The sequence below is a fragment of the Rousettus aegyptiacus genome, unplaced genomic scaffold (assembly GCF_014176215.1).
Source record: "Rousettus aegyptiacus isolate mRouAeg1 unplaced genomic scaffold, mRouAeg1.p scaffold_m13_p_3, whole genome shotgun sequence".
NCBI lineage: Eukaryota > Metazoa > Chordata > Mammalia > Chiroptera > Pteropodidae > Rousettus > Rousettus aegyptiacus.
The window spans coordinates 45,052,303-45,073,194 of NW_023416306.1; the positions used below are offsets into that span (position 1 = coordinate 45,052,303).

Genomic DNA, 20,892 nt, shown 5'->3' on the forward strand with positions numbered 1-20,892 from the left:
AGTCTGAGTGCCGTGGGAACTCCATCCAGGTAGAGCTACCCAGCGAAAAAACCCCACATCTTCCTGGATGCTCACATGCTTAGCATTGCACTTATTGGTACTTAATAAATGTTGGCATTTAATAGTTAGTGTTTATAATCTTTGCTTTTTAAGCAAATACCATGAAAAACATCTCTGCCCACATCTGAGTTTTTTCCTTTGAGTTTTCTAGTAGAATTCCTGGAGCAAAGCCATGTTATCTTCGAAGATTTTAATTCATCTTTCCAAATAGCTTTTCAAAAAAGTTGTACCGATACACATTTCTACAATAACCTGGGATTCTTTACAAACAGCCTCAATGTTCTTTTATTAATACCACCTCCAAAGTTGCCAGGGTATGGGGAACAGTTCTTTCATGTGCTACTTATGGGTCTGACCACCATCAACTTCATCCTGAAAAGTCACTCATTGCCTTTGTCCTAGGGAAATCCCTCAACTCAATGTCTGTTATTAATTAACATGTTGCCAATACCATAACCCAAACTGTATTCTTAAAACCATGACATTGAGTGAAATATAAACACTACATGTATAAATAGTCCCCTGAGGGTTGGGGACAGGGGTGTAAGGAGAATTGCACTCAGTGACTAGAAGGCTCCACTGTACCAAACTACATTATGGTAACAGTATTTCCCCCCAAAAGAACAGGTTTCTTATAACTTCCCTTACCGTGATTTAGTGTATGTACATGCATGGAAATCCCATTTCCTGTGAATCATTAAGTGCACTGACAGGGGATCATTCACTGGTCAAATCCAATTTTAGCCCAGAATAAACTGCAATTTATTTTGAATACATGTAAAATAAAAATTTTTATTTTCACTGAAAAAGGCTTTTGGTCAGTTCTGCATGTAGTTACGAATTGTTGGCATTCAAGCGCTTTGGATGTTGGTTGTTATATTTCTAACACTGATCATACACATCGCTGACACCCTGCAGGGCAATAGCACATGGAGAAGTGGTTGGTGTGTTTAGTATCCCTCTCTGTGAACACTTGCTTTGTATTCATCAGACTTAGATTTGTACATTACTGCAGTTTTTAGTCTGTTGTCTTTTCCAGAGAGTCCTTATAAAGGAAACACGGGTTGACTGTTCTTGTGTTGTATTGAATATTTGTTTTGTATTTTCCTTGATCCGCTGGAGGACACTTAACCACGGGGCCCCTAGCTTCTGTTGAGAGCATTAACCATCACTCAAAGTCTAAATGGAGGCTCGCACTTGCTTTTGGAAAGCTTTCTTATATCTTGTCTATGGTCACTGTTCTCAGGGGTTAATGAGAAGAGGCCACAGTTTTTCAAAGGAGACTGGGTCTAATATGTATGGTCAAGTAGGGAAGCAATAAAGATTGAAATAAAGATTGATCATCTCGAGGAAACCATTATTGTCCGTCAGGGGTAGACTCATCAAAGAATGGGGGGAAAAGACACTTTTGCTTGAAGGTGAAGTTGGTAGTTCCAAAATGGTCTCCTTTACTACTGGGATTGTCATGGTGCTTGAAGGAAATTGCTGTGGTTGTGGAAGTGAGTTATGTAGAATGTAATGCATCCCAATATGAGAGAGTCTATCAGATGTCCCTGGTCCTCCTAGGGCTTTCTGCTATTACATTAAAGAGTTCACTCCCATCCATTTTGTCTGCTTGTTACAGGGGCTCTCCAAAAGAACACTGTGAGAAGAGTCTGCACATAATTTTGAACCCATTTACCACATGTGTTTTGAAATCATAGGGCTCTTTGCCTGTTTTTTGTTTTTTTTATATCCTTTGGATTTATTTCCATACACTGGACACCGATTATTCTATAAAGCTATTTTGCGATAAAAAGAATTGAGAGAGGTGGAGACCAAATTGTCTAGCTACAAGTTCCTCTGGAAATAGGTAAAGAGAACTATGTATATTTTTAAGGAATCAGCCATATCAGTTCTGGCTGTAATGGTGATTCATAGAATTTTAAATTCAGGGTTTATTGGGGAAGTGAGCTAGTTAGTGTTTCTTTAAGTGTATTTGTCAGAACTCTGGCCTGGGGGAGGGGGAGCGTGGAGTTTCCTTGTCAAACAAGTTTGGGAAACCCTGCATCTTGCATCTCCTTCCCCTTGAATATTCACAATGAAAAGGCAACGTTAAATCAGCATTTCCCAAACTTATTTGACCATGGAAACTGTGTTCCCTTTGTTACAGCTGTTATCATCCTGCTGTAGGAAATGAGTCCAGTCTCACAGTGGAGGTCCAGAAAATTAAGCCACTTGTCCAGGGTAATAGCCAGTAATGACAGGACGAGAACCCATTGGTGGTTGGTTGATAGCCTCCCTCAGAGCAGCGGCTAATTTGTATGGACAGCGATGGCTTCAATCACATTTGAAGATTTCTCTCCCCTGAAATTTATTTAAAGAATTTTTTCTAAAGTTATCTAGGATCCTAGTTTAGATAGATTTATCCCTCGGCAGATGGAAAGTGTGTCATTTGGCCCATTCAATTTAGTAGTACTCTTTATTCATACGCATCAGAAATGGAACCTGAATAGTAAGCACGGTGGAGAACAAAATGCTCAAGAGGCTCTCAGTCTGAGGCGCGGGGAAAGGAGAAAGCCAGTGAGCAATTAAACAAGTAGGTATGTAATTACAAATTACGATAAAGGCTACAAAGAAAATTAACTACGTGCTGCCAGATTGAGCTTAAATTTGCAACCATTTTTTCAATTGACCCAGATTCAGAGGGGATCGATAACAGCTGTTTTTACGGCTATCTTGATGCTCAGCTCATGACCACAACCTGAGCCACTTCACACCCCTCTTCCCCTTGTCTTTCCAGCCGGGTGGAGCAAAATGAAAGCGCTGTGAGCTGGCCCAGCCTCTCTCCCAGCCGCCCCCGACGCCCACCATGAACCACTTGGAGGGGGCCGCGGAGGTGGAAGTGACCGACGAGGCGGCAGGCGGGGAAGTGAACGAGTCGGTGGAGGCTGACCTGGAGCACCCCGAGGTGGAGGAGGAGCAGCAGCACTATGCGGGCCACCCCCCGCGGGGGCGCGCCGTCGAAGACCCCCGAGCCCAGCCGGGGCAGCAGGAGGAGGAGGAGCGCGGAGAGTGCCTGGCGCGCTCCGCCAGCACCGAGAGCGGCTTCCACAACCACACGGACACGGCGGAGGGCGATGTGATCGCCGCGGCCCGCGACGGCTACGACGCGGAGCGCGCGCAGGACCCAGAGGATGAGAGCGCGTACGCAGTGCAGTACCGGCCCGAGGCCGAGGAGTACACGGAGCAGGCGGAGGCCGAGCACGCCGAGGCCACGCACCGCCGCGCGCTGCCCAACCACCTGCACTTCCACTCCCTGGAACACGAGGAGGCCATGAACGCGGCCTACTCTGGCTACGTGTACACGCACCGGCTCTTCCACCGCAGTGAGGACGAGCCTTACGCCGAGCCCTACGCCGACTACGGGGGCCTCCAGGAGCACGTGTACGAGGAGATCGGGGACGCGCCCGAGCTGGACGCGCGCGACGGCCTGCGGCTGTACGAGCAGGAGCGCGACGAGGTGGCCGCGTACCGCCAGGAGGCCCTGGGCGCGCGGCTGCATCACTATGACGAGCGCTCGGATGGCGAGTCCGACAGCCCCGAAAAAGAGGCCGAGTTCGCGCCCTACCCGCGCATGGACAGCTACGAGCAAGAGGAGGACATCGACCAGATCGTAGCCGAGGTCAAGCAGAGCATGAGCTCGCAGAGCCTGGACAAGGCCGCCGAGGACATGCCGGAGGCCGAGCAGGACCTGGAGCGCGCCTCCACCCCGGGCGGGGGCCGACCCAGCAGCCCCGGGCCACAAGCGCAGGCGGGGCAGCAGCGGGCGGCGGGCACCGCTGGTGGAGAGGCGGTGCAGCGGTACAGCAAAGAGAAGAGGGATGCCATCTCGCTGGCCATCAAGGACATCAAGGAGGCCATCGAAGAGGTGAAAACCAGGACCATCCGTTCGCCTTACACCCCCGACGAGCCCAAAGAGCCCATCTGGGTTATGCGCCAGGACATTAGCCCCACCAGGGATTGTGACGACCAGAGGCCGGGGGATGGAGATGTAAGTACCTGCGAGTTCGCGCTTGCTCAGCTCCACGCGCGCGAGGCCAGAAGGGGAGCCGGTGCTGGGTGGCCTCGTCATTGGGAAATTACTTGATGAGATTAATGGTCCGTGGAGATGCTAAAAATGTGGCCACTGTAAACCTCGAAAATAGCTTGCACTTAGCAAGTGAAGCACTGGGGACCGGGAGTTAGTGTTGAATGCGCTGATCAGAACTTGGATTACTGTGAATCAATCGGTGGTTCTCAAACTGTTTCCAGGGCACTTGTTCAGAAAGGGATTTCTAGGCTCATCGTCCCCTGCCCTTCTTTCTCACTTAGAAAATCTGGGGTGGGACCTGAGAATTTGTATTTCTAACGTCAAATCAAAAACAAGTCCGATTGAGTAAGGAGAGGCTGTTGGAAAGAAGTATTGCAAAGGGGGGACACACGCACTATTGTGATAAGGGGAGGACAGCTGCAGTAGGAGAATCTCTGCGAGATTTGCCAGGGTCTCTAGGATTAGACAAAAAGAGGTTTCTGTTATGAGGAAGAGTAAGCAAGGCCGGAAGGGACAGGTGTGAGGAAGTGGAAGGAAAGCATGTCTTGACTGTATGGCAGATAAGGAAATGTTTTAACCTGAGACCAGCCTATTGCCAGGAGGGGCTGTGGAGAAGGAGTTGTAGACTAGCCAAAAGTTCAGGGACCTGGAGGAAGGGGAGAAGCTTAACAAAAGATTGGTTAACAAGCAATTTGTTCTGATTAATCCGAAGTTCTGCTAATCATCTGTCAGGTAAAGAATGGGAATTTAGAGTGTCTGTTTCTGGCCTTGTCGTAAGTAAACAAGGGGGCATCTGTGAGTCTTATCTAAGTCATATGAGGAGGGGAGTTTTTTACACTAAGCTGTTTCCAGTACACAAGGGGTGGAGGCATCCTTAACCTTTGCTGTAGTCCAGAATCACATGACTCAAGTGAAGTTCAGCATTGTCACCAACAAATTCTCCGGTGATGCCGGTGCTGCTGGTCCCTGGACCCCAGTTTGAGAACCATGGCCTTAAAGCAACCCCTGGCAGGTTTGGGACAGATAGTGTGGCATCCTTGGAATATATATTTCGGAGCCCTTTCATGCCAAGAGCTTCTGCAGTTTTTGACCCACCTGATCCTCACTGTGGTATTCAGTAAGAGCTTAATTTTTACTTCTGATGGTACCAGGCCATCCTTCCCGTATCACAAAAGACATATTTTGTTTGTTTGTTTGTTTTAAACTGAATTGTGCTTCTTTGTGAAGATCTACAGAAGGCTGTTGTTGTCACCGTCATTGGTTTATTTTTCATTTTAGAAATACCTAAGAAATTTGATAACATGGCAAGCTTGGATGTCACAGTCTATTCAAAATAAATCAAGTAGACTAACCTTTGCTCCACTACCTGGCTATAAAGATTCTCTTTCTGATCCAACTCTCACTTTACCATCCTCTTGAAAAAATTTTAAGCAATTTCATTTAAAATGGGAGCCTGGTGTAAAAGAAGGGTCAAGAGGTTAAATTCAATTTCATTTAACTGCATTTTATGATTGCACTAGGCTGTTTCTCAGTATATCCTTTGGAGTGAGAAACCATTATTGGAAGCTGTTCATTTTACTTATACTGAAAGGACTATGCAGGTCAGAGGGGTTTCTGTCACCTCTTTTTTTTTTTTTAGTAACAGACAACATTTGTTGTTAGCTGATGAAATCACTGACACCTTTAAGGAAAGGCTGGAAAATCGGTCTGGAAAGAACCTGCATCCTCCCCAGCGAGGGGGCAGCATTGGGTCCGTTAGTTCTGCGGTGGTGTGTTCACATGTAGACTTCCCCTTGACCTCCAGCTATTTCCAGGCTCCTTCTGGAAAGGAGAGAGGGACGGCAGCAAGCATTTTGCAAACGAAGTGGAAATGGAGCAAGTTTTCAAAAATAGGGAGTTCGCAAGAGGCTGAGTTCTATATTCTTTTAGAAATTTGGAAAGTCAATCAGAGAAAAAGCTGCAGAGCAGTAAGTCCGGATGCCTCTTGCTTCAGCTTTCTCACATGCATCAACTCCTTGAAATGACCCGCTCAGCCACGTTGTCCCCGCAGCCTCACAATGAACCCCTAACACAGCCTACACTAGGGCCGGGGAATTGCTTTTATTCATTTGAAGTAGAACAACAATGTAACTCTCTTGCACGATGTTTCATTCCAAAGGTAGAATTAATTATAGAATGTTGGATGATGCTTTAGATACCCGCACAGTCAGAAATCCAACTTGATGCTAAGAAATTGCTGAGTAGGGAGCACTGGGTTATGAATAGCTATCACAAAGCAAAACCAAAACCCTGTGTTTTAAAATATTCTGCCAGTGATTTTTAAAGCTATTTGAATTTGGGGATTGTATTGCATCCATCATGCCGTATTTATAGGAAAGATTTTCATTTGCTACCTCTTTGATGGTATTATGAGGGAAAAAAACAGTATATACATTCTGTTGATTTCCACCTCAGCATCAAAATATATTTACTGAGTGCTCATTCCATGAACACTGTCATAGAAAATGGAAAAGCACTATTAGAAGCAGTGTGGTCTAAAGTCTGTCTAGGAGGTGTTTGTTAAAAATAGTAATTACTGCCTTTCCTTTCCAAATTAGAATACCTAACGTGGGGTCCAGTGATCTGGAGCTTTGGGGTTTGGTGGGGGGCAGTTGTTTGTTATTTTTGTTATCTTTGTTATGTTATTTTTGCTTTGATTTTGTAAATTCTCCCTGTGATTCTTAAACATGTAAAAGATTAAGAACAATTGATTTAAAGGAAAAAATATATATTATCTGGGCAGTTTCCCTGTGTAAGACCTGTGGATTTGAGACTTACCTTTTAGGACAGGAATGGTTTTAACTGTGGTTATGAACAGCAGACCTGGAGAAGTAGCCCTGCAATTCTTATCACAAAAGCAATACATTCTCAACTTGGCCCAATCAGAAACTATAGTAAAGCAAATAAAAAACACCTGCATTACCACTTGCCAGAGAGAACTGCTGATAACTAAATCTGCTTTTACCACTATTTTTAATTCCCTCAGAATTTTAGTGTTTTTCTTTTCTCTTGGAACAAACTGACATTTGCCTACTGATGACTTGTACAGAATGCAAAAATAGGATTGCTCATTAGTAAGGACTTAGGAACACATACTAGATACTCAGCACTGAGGGAAAACATTCGTTTTCTAAAAATTTAAACAATGCTTATTAGTGCTTTGGTTCTAGAAACGACTTTCACTTTTCCAGATATGTGTTTGAAAACTGCCTCCCAATTCCATACTTGAAAAATATTGTTAAGGACCAGCTCTGAAAAGGTCCACAGCCTACCGATTTCTTTCTAGGCAACAAAGTCATTCTAAGTAGAGAACAGAGTCACGGCAGGATCAGCACACAGTGTAAACTGCAGGGCGTTGGCTACTTTAGTGTGTTGTGCAGCTTGAAGTAGTGTTTATCTCTGCTCCCTCTTAAAGCTGCACTAAGATGACAGTGAAATAATAAAAATATGTAAAGCCACAAGCGCCGTGAGACAGAGGAAACAGCAGCAAATGAGAACAACCAAATTTTGGAACACGAAGGTGGCAACTGCCTCTGATAGGCATTCGTGCCCCCAGAATTTCCAGGTGTCTCCTCTTTCAAGCGCAGGGAGGCCTGCAGTGCACTTCCACATCCCCTAGAAGTCAGGCGTGACCAGTAAAACAGGAGCAATGAAGTGCCATGCTGCTTCTAGGCAGGAGCAGCTAGGAGCAGGCATCTTCCCCTGAAACCTCAGGTTAAGACGATGGTGTCCTAAGATGCAGAGCCTCTATTAGCATGGGTCCCAATTGACCTTGATGATCAGGTCAATAGGTCAGCCTGATTGATTCTGACTAATACACTGATGGAGTTTTTGTTTTCTCTGTTTTGTCACGTGCTTATGAGGATCTGTGCTGTGAAACCCCAGGAAAGGCTTGGGAATTAGAGACTCCAGATACCTCGGGTGGCAGGAATATGGCTGGGAAATAAAGGATCGTTTGAAAGTCTGTCACAGGAGATATTAGATTCCAGATCCTTCCCCACCCATGCTGCCAGGTTACTTCTCCTCCCCCAGCCCCACAGTTTTTCTATAAGGAAAGGGCGAACCAGAGAACTGCTGGAACTGGGAACACCAGCCACAGCTGAAATGGGAATGAGGCACCTTACGGAACACAGGAGCTACTAAGCCGTGAGACTCCAAGGATGCCTTAGAATTCTTAGCTGTCAGGCTTCAAACCCACCCATCCCCAGCCCCCAGGCCCTACCAAGAGATTACAGTCTTCCTCTCTGAGCAAGCAGGCCCAAGAAGAGATACCTGCAGACATTCATGTTTAGGCGTTTCCCGGCGTAGAACCTGGATCCCCACCTGATCACCTCACAGTGAAGGTTTTTGCCATGCATGGATCTTCCAGTGGGTTTTTTGGGACCCACTGCTAAATATGAGTGGACATCTAAGGATCACTGGACATTCGAAGAATATCTCTAACATAAAAGACACACACACACACACACACACACACACACACAGAAAATGGGAAAAGGAACTTGGAGAAATAAAGGCAGCGAGCAGAAATAAATAGCAGAAGAAAACTTTTACACTTATCAATATCCTCAGAAAGTTTAGAGAAGACAAGAGAGGTATTACATTAGAATAGGGTGCCATTTTATAAAAGAAAATTCCCCCCACATTTTTTAAAAACTATAACATAAATTTAAAAACCTCAGTAGAAAGGTCAGAAGACAAAGTTGAGGAAATTATGAAGAAAGTAAAAAAATTAGGGCAAAAGGATGGAAAGTAGTAGGAACATAGATAAAATGGAGAAATTATTTTAAAAAACTGTTGCCTCAATCCAAAGGACATGAGAATTTCCTGATTAAAAGATTTCACTGGGTACCTAGAACAATAGAATAAAAAAAGACCCACAGCAGTTTCAGAACAGACAGGAGAGAGAGAAGACTGTACAGGCTTTCAGAGAGGTAAAAGCAGGTTACAAACGATCAGGAATCAAGATGGTGTTGGATTCTCAAAAGCAACTGTGTGGAAACTGGGAGGCCTACGCCCAGACTATTTCCAGTTAAATGTGAAGGTGGAATAAATGTTTTCAGATATACAGGATCCCAGAAAATGTGCCTCCCTATGCCTTTTTCTCAGGAAGCTACTAGACAGTCACTCCGCACAAATGGGAGCTTAAATCAAGAAAGAGGATGCAAGATCTGGGAAATGGGAGATCCAGCACAGTTGAAAGAGACAAAGGGACTCTTCAGGGTAATGGGGGAGGAGATCCCAGAGGACCGCTGTGTAGAAGGCCAAGGCAGCAACGGACCCAGTATGGACTGGAGCTTGGAGGGCTCCAGGGTTTCCAGAAAGAGTGGAAATGAGAGATTTCCTAATATGATTGTATTGAGAGGGATCTTAGATCTTTTTAGGAGCGTTCGGCATAAATTACTGATCAGTACACAGAAAACTGAGTGAATGGAAAAACAATTCAGTTGTTTACCTCACTAAAAGCAATTGTTAAACAGTCAAGAAACGTGATAATATAATGCATTTGTCTCAGCGGGCAAGGGCATGTGCATAGTCTTTAAAATACAAACACTGCATATTGATTAACCAAAAATTGTAATAATGAGAGGACGAGGAAAAGTGTACTATTTAAGTGGCAAATCCTAGTCTTTTATTGTAAAAACCAAGGAATAATGTCTAAAATTGAAAAATCAAGGCAAGGCAGTGTAAACATGCTATTTGTGAGTATTGAAATAAATACCAGAAGAAATGCTGGAATGCTTAACAGTGCCAAGGGAGTAGGGAAAGGACCTCTGTGTTTGCCGTAAGCCGTACAGTAGTCTTTGACTTTTAAAACTATTCATTATTTCTTTGCCTTAAATTAAAAATATAAAAGAATGGGAATTATTACGCAGAGCTATTTCCCTGTACAAAGGGATCCTTTCATTGTTACTGTCTGTTTTCTTGAAAAAATAGAGAAAGGCAAACACTTCTGTATATTACGTGCACAATTTATGAAATTGGCTGCTTTATTAAATATGTTACATGGTAAGATAAATGTTCTGAATTTTTCATTTTAATTTAATGCTGCATTTGTGTATGTATTAAGCACATACACTTCCATTTGGCTTGCATTACACACATAAGAGTAAAGTAAAAAGTAGGTCAAGGCAGGAACTGTACCACTTAAGGTGAAGAATCCTAATTGGTAAGTGGTTTTGCACCTTGAAAATGAAACCCGAAGCATTCAGGAGCTGTGGGCTTGATAATGGGCTAGAGTTTGGAAACCGCCGAACATACGTGGGAAGGATAGTAAGAATATTCATAACTGCAGTGGGAGTGATGATTGCTGAGGTCAAAAGCAGATGCATTCATTTCTCCTCAAGTTTTTATACTTATTTAGGTTAATGGTTTTAACTTTAAAAATGAAATATTTTCAATATGCTTTTTTTTCTTTTTTATTTTTAACCAGGGCACATTTAATGGCCTTTGTGTGACTTAGGATCAGCAATAAATTGCCATATCTCTGCCAGTGGGGGAGTAATGCTCGATGGAAGAGAATTTAGTTGTCAGTAACAAAACAAAACAAAACAAAAAAAGAGCCACTTTTCTATGAACCGTGAGGACCTGATGTGACCAGGGTAACTTTTCAAAGATGTAATGATCTGATTGTTACAGCTTCAAAAGGAAAAGGCTTGACCTTGAAATCCCTATTGGAGAGCAAATAATTCATTTCAATCATGAGTAAACAAAAGGAGGTCGGAGAATGTGTGCTTTTGCTCTCTCCTCCTGGATTCAAAGTATTATCTCTGATTATTTTAACTCGCCTCCAGAGTTTTGCCTGTCAGTTCAGCTCCATGCAGGTCCTATTTTCAGGAATGGGCAGGTGCGTCCCCACTGACATCGGATCATCACCGTGTTGGAATCACCAGAGCAAACTTGTCCAGTGATCTGCACAGCAGAAGGCAAGGGCTCCAATTACTTTGTGCTCCATGGCATGAAAGTGAGTGATGGGAACGATTGATTTTTTTAACCCCCAGGCTCCAATTTTTTCTCTTTAACTAACTCCACTCCCAAGAGGAGTCTTTCTCCACTTTTTAATGGATTGTCTCACTAGTCAGTGTATATGTGAAACTGTGTCACGGAGTGACGGGACAAGCGGCAGGGAAGAAAATGGACGATTTATCCAGAGAGAATTTTGTTATCACTTTCCAGATAGACATGCAGCACACCGGGCCTCAGTTAGGGTGTCTGACATGCTCACTTAATAAGTTGGGGCTCAAGAAACTTCCCAGGAGTCTTTAGAAAAATTGTGTCAGCTCCCCAAGCTGTGCACTCTTGACATTTTCTATGATGAGTGGATGGGGGCAGGATAGGGGAGGAAGGGAGAGTGCAGGGAGAGGAACAGATATATCATAGATAATTGAATTCCATATGTAACCCAATTAAATTCGGGGCTCATGTAGTCCTGGGGAATTATGAAATGTGATTTATCTATAAATGTGATCCTCTTCAAAATGAGAAGAAATACTCGCATTGCAAGAGCAACTGGCAACATGTTCGTAATACAGAAATGTAGTTTCTCAGTGTACTTTCTTTGAAACACAATTTTCATTGACCACTATCTTGAGAGTAGGCATAGAGAGGGTGCTCTTTTATTTCAGCAAAGGCCACTTCACTCTCCTGAAGAGTCCTACTGACAATTTCTCCTGCTTTTTCCCATATTGAGAAACAGGCTCTCAACTGCCTGCTTAATGTACTTGGTTGACCTCTTTAGTTGGTCAGACCCTGCCAGTGGGATACCAGAAATGAATGAAACAAGGCTGGGAATGGAGCAAAGGAGGTTTGGAGCTGGCCTGAGTATCTTGGCCTCAGTTTCCCAAATAGAGTAGTTGAAAACAGCTGGGTTATACAACCCGGCAGCTTTGGCCTACCAGTCACTGTTTTTGACACATTTTACAGAGCTTTAGAGGGCAAATCATCCTGGATGTTTGGATGTCCTTTGTCTTGGGCCCAGACAAGGAGATTCCCTCAGGAAGTAATTTTCTAGTATATATTTCAGGTATGACTAGGCAGACTCCACTGAGCTTAGACCATATGGCTCCTTTGGCATGTAAGGACACCCAACCCCTCCTCAACACACACACACACCCATGGCCTACTCGTTACTCATAATACAAATTCAAAATCTACTTCTGTTTCTCCACACTTTCTACCCATTGGTTCTCACCTCTGCCCAGATCACATTCCCCCATTCAATACAGTTCAGCCCCTATTTTCAATAGATACATTCCAGGATTCCAAACTTCCTGATTAGCATCTCCGGGTGTTGGATCTTGGCATCAGTATTTCTGAGATCTAGTCAAAATTGGTAACCACTAACTTAAATGGTAGACTACAGTTTAACACGACTCGTTACTGCCTTATTATCTACTTGTCTCATGCATTATCCTATTGCCTGTGTCATTCACTCTCAGCCTTTAGAAGGCATACTGTCTTTCTTTTTATTAGAGCAAGTCACACAGAGTTGACTCTCAACAAGTGTTCATGATATGTAAATATTTACTCTACAGGTGACCTGCAGTTACTTTGAGTTGGTCACCTGCTTTCTTCTTCCACTTCGGTTTCCTCATCAGTAAAGTGAGTTATTAGACTTATCTTTTGGGATGACTATGGGAGAAAATGGCTTTGCAGGGTTGGGCTCTCTATGGAAATGTGAATAAGAATCACGGTTTTTGATATATTAGTTGCATCAATAGGTCGAAGCTTACTTAACATTTAGGGTCAGTCAGTGGCAAACTGAGTTGGGAGAGTTGGCCTCTTCCTCACCTTCTCCAGGCAAATGTTTCCATCTTGCCCTCCCTGTGGCTCAGATCCCTCCTGTTCTTTCACTGTCCTGCCAAGCCTGGTCATGCACTTCGAATAACCCGAGGTCTCCACTTCCACCTTAAGCAGCAGCCTTTTTTCCAAAGCTGGTCTGATTAGGTCAAACAGCACTGCTAATTAATGATAATGGGGCCATGCATTGGCTCCCTTCAAGTAACATTTACCTTTAATTGGCATCTCCAATTCCAAAAACCAATTGGAGAAAGTATTCTGAAGCAGTAAACCGGTTCAGCACTAACACTTCTTAGTCAGAAACCAGCCACTCTCCTGCTGAGAAGGAGATACTGTCAAAACTCTGGGAGGTGAGGGCCTGATGATAACACCTGCCCTGATCATATGCACTTGTGCCTACCTTTAAAAAAAATTTTTTTTTTTTTTTTGAGAATGATGATATAAATTGGGTACAGGAGCATCCTGGCTTCATTTGGGCCTCGATTACCTTGACATCACCTCCTTGTCCTCTGTCCCTTTTCCCTTGCCCTAAATTCAGTATCAGCCTGCATGGATTTTTTTTTTTTTTTGACTGTTGCTAAGAAACTATTGACCAAGGTCAAGTGCACATGCTAAGTCGTTAAGGCTTGTTAGCAGCATCTTATCCTGTTGACCTTGTAGTTATGTTGTCAAGTTTATAAGGGCAAGTGAAAAGAACTTTTACTGCTGGAGGGTTCTGTTTTTGTGAAAGACGCCTGTCGTGTATTCTGAAAGGATCCTCTTGCTGATCCACATGCCTTCGGGGAGTTCTGGCCAGCTGCAGTTTTTCCAAGATCTGCATAACAAGGAATGGAGTTGAAATGGGATCTGAGGTCAAATAGACAGACTTTAGGATGAATTTATGTTCTGTGGGGGCCTGATTTCTCCACGCAGATCAGTTCCTAGCTGGAATGTGATGTATTCTTGGCATGTTGAGGGGTGTGGGAGGTGGGCAGGGGTTTCTAGGATTATTAGCTCCATTCCGCGTCCACTTGTGGCCTGAAAAGAACTAGATCCCACTCATACTTATCTCAGATTGTTCCCCTGGCTTGCTGTGGAAGAGTAGGCATCTCAGCGTTTCTCTAAAACCAACTTTGTTGTCTTATATGTTTTAGAGAAGGATTAGCTGGTGGACCCTCCAGGTCAGCATCCCAGAAGCTTATCCAGAAGCATAACCTTAGAACCAGAGGATCTGCTGTCAGGACAGTAAAAATGGGCTCCAGTGTATTTCGCCAAGCAGACCTTGGAAACTAAAAGACACCTCTCCTTTTGTCAGTGAACCAGAGGAAATCGTGACTACCGTCCCTAGTGACAAATTGAAAGTCTATCTCACAGTTTATCATCCACTCATTCAACAAATATTTTCAAGTTTGTCCTATAGATCAGGCACTGTGCAGGATAACAGGGATATAGCAGCAACTGAGATCTGACTCATCAACTCTAGGCTAGTCCTTTTTTGAGCCCTCAGCCAGACCTCCAATCCTCCTCTGCTCTTGAGGCTTATACCTGAAGCCTTATTTGGAGTTTTAGCTATAGCTATCTACTTCTGTGTAACAAATTGCTTAAACTCAGTGCCATTAAATAAGACACAGTGGTTTTCTCACCATTTCTGTGGTCAGGAATCTGGCATGGTTTAGCTGGCCTTCTGCTTTAGGGTGTCTCGGAGACTGCAGTCTGTGACCCACGGTCATCCTAACACTCTCCTGGGGAAAGACCTGCTCCCAAGATCAAGTGCTTGTTGTCAGGACTCGGCTCCTCACAGGCTATTAACTGAGTCTGAGTTCCCGACTCTTAGCCAGAGGTATCCTTGGTTCTTTGCCATGTAGGCCCTCTCCTACATGGCAGCTTGCTTAATAAAATATACAAGACAAGAAGGCCATTGAGTCTGATAGCAAGGTGGAAGTCACCTAATCACAGCGATATTTCATCGCCTTTTCTGTATTTTATTGCTTAGAAGAAGCCCACACTCCCTCCCCAGGGAGAAGAGTACATAAGGGTCTGAATATGGGGAGGTGGGGATCATTGAGAACCATCCAAGAAGTCTTGCCTGACATGTTTAATGTCTGTCATTACCTTGTACCAGCAAAGAACTTCTGGGCATAAAACCTGAGGACATGGCAGCTGCTGGCCTTGTCCTCCCTCAGCTGGCCTTGTCAGCCATTCCCAACTCCTAGGCTGTGTTTATTTTGTTGTCTGGCTGAGAATAGGCAGATCTGCAGTCGCTGAAATGACAGAATGAAAGCAGAGTGGTGTAAAAGGGACATGTGTGTGAGCCAGCACAGGGGCGAGGCAGTCGGCTATGTCAGAGAAAGCTGGGGCCCAGGAAGGCCAGTGGAAATGGGAAGAGGAGTTGTTCTGAAGGAATAGGTATATCCGCAGATTCTTTATAAGTAGAAGGATTTTCAGTTAATTCTCAAGGGACTCCCAGTGTCAAAAGAATTTGCTATACAGACATTTGTAAGTTAAGGCATAGCTTTTCAATCAGTTCGCTGATGATCCTCCCGAGTTTGGGGGAGAGGAGGATGACCTGGGCCACGGGGAATGTTGCCTTCAACCCCAGAGGCTTCCTCTGAGGCTCCAGAGTTTCTCCGGTTGACCCAGTGTATGGTATGAACATTTTCATCTCTCTGAGTGCCATGACGCAAAAATGGTTGAGAGGCATAGAGTTAAGAGAGAAAAAGAGAACAGGCCTTGAGGCTGGCTGTCATTTTGGTGCCTTAATTTCTTCCTCAGGTGTGGAGTGTGCATCGGATTCTTTATGCTCCATCTCGATCACCTTGTTGCGGATGAAGTTTTCCATCATGAGTATTATTCATTATTGATGAGGCATGGAGAAGGCAGTGGTGAATAATTAAGCAGGTTTCAGGTGCAGATTGAACATTAAAGGGACAAAAGAATGAAAATAAGAGAGCGAGGAAAAGAATTCTGAATTTTGTCACACAAACAGGATGCTGTATGTAGATGCTTTCTATAACTTTTCAGACGGGTCAATGGGTTTTTTGTAGTCTGTCTGGTGTTTTTACAGTCTTGCATGTGACAAGGGTTCTCTGGTTAATAATGGAAGAAATTACAGGCTTTTCACAGCAGCAATAAAGATTCTAATGGCTTTAGCCTGTCCTAAGTGGTTCGTGAATCCAAACCAAAGCACATTTTAAGAATGATAGTAGGGGAAATGGCTCTGCCCGTGAGAGAAAATTAAATGGTAGCGGGTGTTCAGTCTGGGCACTTGAGAATCAACAGTCAGAGATTTTCTGTCTTAAATAATCAATTTAAGAAGAAAGTATTTTGAAAGATGCCCAGTGCTACGAACTAGGAAGGAGTACCTCCTGCACTGCTCACCATTTCAAAAAGGGCTGTCTTGAATGGGGGCATCAGAGTGCCCAGGATTATATTAAGTGCAATCCAGCAAGAGTGGTCAGAAACACCAGAACAAGCAAGGAGAGAGAAATGCCCTAGGACACCCTCCCTCTGACCCTGTCTCCCATGCTGGCCTGCAGAGTTATCCACAGTACAGGCAACTATCCACTAGCATGGATTTTCTAGCTTTGGATGGTTCAGGTCTTTTGCTTCTCTTTTTTTTTTCTACTTTTCAACTCTGTCACAACTCATTAGCTAAACAGGTGGACTCAGAGAGAGACCTGTCAGCATACCTGATAAAAGGATTGATGAGCAAGAAGGCTGAAGCCATCGATTAAGATAATCTCTTGGATGTTCTGTGCCTTTCCTCTTTCACGCGTCCACATCCTTTCCCATTGCCATGGATCTTTATGAGGTAGATTGGCTCTGGGAGGTCACTCTGTCCACCTCCTGTCTTCTCCCTTAACTGTCTTGCCTACCTCAGTTTCCATGAGCTCCCTCCAGCCCAGTTCCATCTATATTTGTCTTAACCTTCCTCTAGTCTGTTGAGGATTAGCAGATATGGTCCAGCTGTTGAACCTAATTTGGGATTACCTGTAGGTTCGGGTCATACTATGGTGGAGCTTTTTTTTCTGTTTGTGTAGCTGGCTTACTGTATCTCCCTTATTCAGACTGCAGTAAAAGGCTGTTAGAGGCACTCAGCACATGTGAAGAGGTAGCGAGGGGCTAGTTCCAACATCCCATGTCCTGAAACACCCAGGCCCTGGCTAGCCGCAATGTTCTCTAAACTCTTAACAAGTCCTCAGGTGCATCCTGATGAAGGTCCTGAGAGAGCCTCTTTTTTCCCGAACTCCACCCCTGCCTTCCACATGAGCTGAGTGCTTTTTTCACAGGTTCTATAAACATAGCAGAGTTTAGAGTGTGTGAAAGTTTCTGGTAGCACCTTGGAACCGAGTTTATTTTCCCCAGAAATAGTAGACATCACTGCCAGGAGGGGCAGGCCAGCCCCTTCTCAGAAACATCAGGTGACGGTGCTCCACCAGTGAGGCATGACTTCATTGGGCTGTTCAGGCACAGAGGGGTTAATGTTGATGGTCAGACGCCCTGGGAGGTAGTCATAGCTCCTGTTACAAGTTGCATTATCCACTGGGGCATCTAATATCACTGGAAACAATCTACCAGACAGGCACTGAGGTCAACAGTCAGCCTCAGCTCACAGGTGGATGCACCAGGGCTAGCTCTGCCGCTCAAAAAGCACCAGTAAAGATGGAGAATTTTTGGGTGTACCAATTGGAGTGTCATGAAGACGAGGTAGGTAGATCTTCGGGCTTCAAAATGATGTTTACTGCTTCGCTTTTGCTTTTCTTCCAGTCCTGTCAGATTAAGTTGTTCTCTGTTTCCTGCAATAGTATCACTAAGTGAACAGAGTAGAAATAGATGGGGAGAGTGAGCAGGACCCAGGATGGGAGAAATGTAATCAGATTTGCCTGTTTCTTGGAAGTCCCAGGTGACCTGCAGAGAGAAAAGGCAGTTTGATTACTTAAAAAGATGGCGTACTCTGCTTTATCTCCGTCAGCAGTCTGTTCTTATTCTGTGTTCTGATAAATGAGTTACTTTGGGCACTGTAGCCTCCAGTTTCTTGCTCTGTGTTGTGTCTTTTGCTTCCATGACACTAGTAAAAAATGCATGGAGATTAGTGCCTTGCACATAAGGAACTGCTTTGCTAGTAAATGAGGTAATGGGCATAATATATACTATATGGTACCTGACATCTAGAAAGCCCTCCTTAAATAGTGGCTGTTATTCTTAGCAGGTAATGTGTTATGGCAGCAAATAGTCTACATCTCTTAATACAAACTAAAAGTGACTTTGATTTTTCCTCTCACTGATCTCTCGGGTCAGGTGGCCTGGCAGTGAAAGTACAAGAAGACCTGCAGAAGTGAATGCACCTCGAGGGGGAAATGAATAACTGGCTCCCTCGTTTGTCCATCACAAGTTGTAATGCATTTCAAATAAATACTGTGAGGCCCTTTCAAGGGGGGAAAGATAACCTCTGTGTATAGATCAGCTTTAACAGAAGATAAGTTATCTCACCTTACAATATGACTCTGGTTCATATTTAACTGGTCAATATCTTTCTCTTTTTTTTTTTTTTTTTGCCTTTGAGAACACAGCTTCAGAAGTTTAGAGCCCTTCTGACAGTGATAAAATGAATTATTTGTGTGCCACCCCAACAAAGAAAGCACTCTCTATTTGAGGAGATTGCTCCCGTGGAAGGCTCAAGGTGGTCCAGGTCTTCCCACTGGAGCCCTTACATCGGTTTAACAGACTCGGGGCTGGGCACAGGCCCACTCTTCCTGTGGGAAAAGAGAGAATGCAAATAGTTAGAACACTTTAACTTAACAGTTACCTCAGAATGTTCTGTTGGTATTAATTGAATCCATTATAAAGGTGTATATAAAACACTTCGTTATGCCCCAGCTATTATCAATTTAATGACATAATTATGCCCCCGCAATGCCTGGTGCCCACTCTCCTACTTCACCACATTAAGGAAATACAGTTGTGCATTGATAATATAGTTTGCATTGAGAATGAATAATTATGGATTTCTTAACCAGTTTTAATTTTCATAAGCACAATCATGTCTTAGAGCAAGAAAAAAATCTAATCATATATTAGGGTTTTTAAAATAACTCTAAGAGGGATTAAGGTTAATTTAAAACAACTTAGATGAGTGAGGAAAACAATGTGCATTTATTTGAAAAAAGGGATAAAGCCGGACAAACCCATATACATAGTGAAAAAGCTATTCGAGGACACTGGGACTGGAGAAGCCCCACACAGCCCTTGAAAAGGAAATTTACTGAAAACTAGAGTGTGGGCCATGGCCTGCCCGAGCCCACCACACCTTTGGAATTCTGTGTGGAGAAGGAACTAGAACTAGAATGTCCAGGCTGGAAAGGAATCAAATGACCCAGGGCTTCATTACAGTCTATATGAAACACCACCTTTGAGAACATTTGATCCTGCAGTGTCCACAGCACTTTTTTAATTATATGAGGATGCGCGGTTTGCAGGCAGCGTTTGCCAGAGAAGAGAGACAGACCGTAATCCAGAACTAGTGAAGAGAACCCTGAGCTACACATGGGTACAAAATTCACATGAGTACGTAAGTGCAATGCTGTGTGTGTTCAGAACCTATTCTGTACACAAACTTATTTTGTGTTTCTTTTCCTCCGATACAAAAGGATTGATGCCATGCATCATTCCATATGTTCAATACAGTTATTGAACTTCTGTATATTTCATGGGGAGCCCTGTATTAAACATTTAGAGAAGAAAACATGTAAATTAATCATAAAACCTGCCTTTGATCCTTTTGTGCTTATTAAAATATAATTAAAATATAAATTTTATATAGTATTATGATATTTTTATACAATACAAGGGGAAAAGTGATGCATCATAAGAATGGCACAGATAAAATACAAACAATTCTCATAGGTGATGGATTCCTTTCATCTAAGGATTGGAAAGACTATGGAAGAAGTAACATTTGAAACGGGCTTTTGGAGGCTTATGGATATGTGGAGTTCAAAGGAGCATAAACAAAGCACTGAGCAAAATTTACAGGTTGTGTAGAGGGAACAGAAAATAATCCAGTTTGGCTTGATGATAGAGAGTAAGTACTAGAAAGGAGAAAAGGTAAAGAAATTAAGGCCACACCTTGGAGTGCTTTAAGTGCCAAGGTAAAGAGTATAGGATTTATTCTGTAAGCACAAAAGGAAGCACTAGTGTCTTTAGAGGAATGACCTGCTTTTTAAAACTGTGTTTTAAAATGAGAGCAAATAGGTACTTAATGAGATGTCTCTGGTTGCCATTGGGCTGCTGTTATAAGATACTGTAGACTGTGTGGCTTAAACAACAAATTTATTTCTCATAGTTCTGGAGCCTGGGACGTCTGAGATCAGGGTCCAGCATGATCAGCTTCTGACGAGGACCCTCTTTCTGGTTTGCAGATGGCTGTCTTCTTGCTGTGTCCTCACATGGCAGAGAGAGAGAGGAAGCAGCTTCTCTTGTGTCTTATAAGAGTGCTAATCCTATCATGAGGGCTCTACCCTCTTAACCTAGTTACCTCCCAAAGTCCCCACCTCCTGATACCATCCCACTGGAGGTTAGCGTTTCATCACAGGAAGCTGAGGGGAACACAGACATGCAGTCCGTAACACAGGTGAATAAGATTCATGAGCTCTTGGTGCTTGGGTCTCATGCAGTTATGTTGGCTGTTTGGTGACTTTTAAAAAAAAAGAAAAAAAAAAACCTATTCAGGTTCTGTGAGTTGTTTCATATAGAATTATTTTCTTCTATCCTTCGTTGCCGTGAAAGTTTTGCCACTGAGTTTCCTTGGAGGAAAGGGACCAACTTGTACTGGAACTCATCAAGGTTGGCTGGAGCCAGCTGAGATCTTTCACTAGGTGTCCTAAATAGTAGAGCGTTTGGTATGTCACAGTCATTCATTAGGCATATTGCAAATTAATACTATA

The 20,892-nt window shown here is 43.6% G+C and overlaps 1 protein-coding gene across 3 annotated transcripts in view; it reads left to right on the top strand.

Moving 5' to 3' along the window:
- Nucleotides 1-20,892, top strand: part of APBA1 (amyloid beta precursor protein binding family A member 1) — a 185,812-nt gene that overhangs the window by 121,476 nt on the left and 43,444 nt on the right. For all 3 annotated transcript variants that reach the window (XM_016135531.2, XM_016135532.2, XM_016135533.2), the window contains exon 2: nt 2,843-4,093. In XM_016135531.2, coding sequence (XP_015991017.2) covers nt 2,912-4,093 — 1,182 coding nt within the window. In that variant the 5' untranslated portion in view covers nt 2,843-2,911. The remainder of the gene's footprint in view (nt 1-2,842; nt 4,094-20,892) is intronic.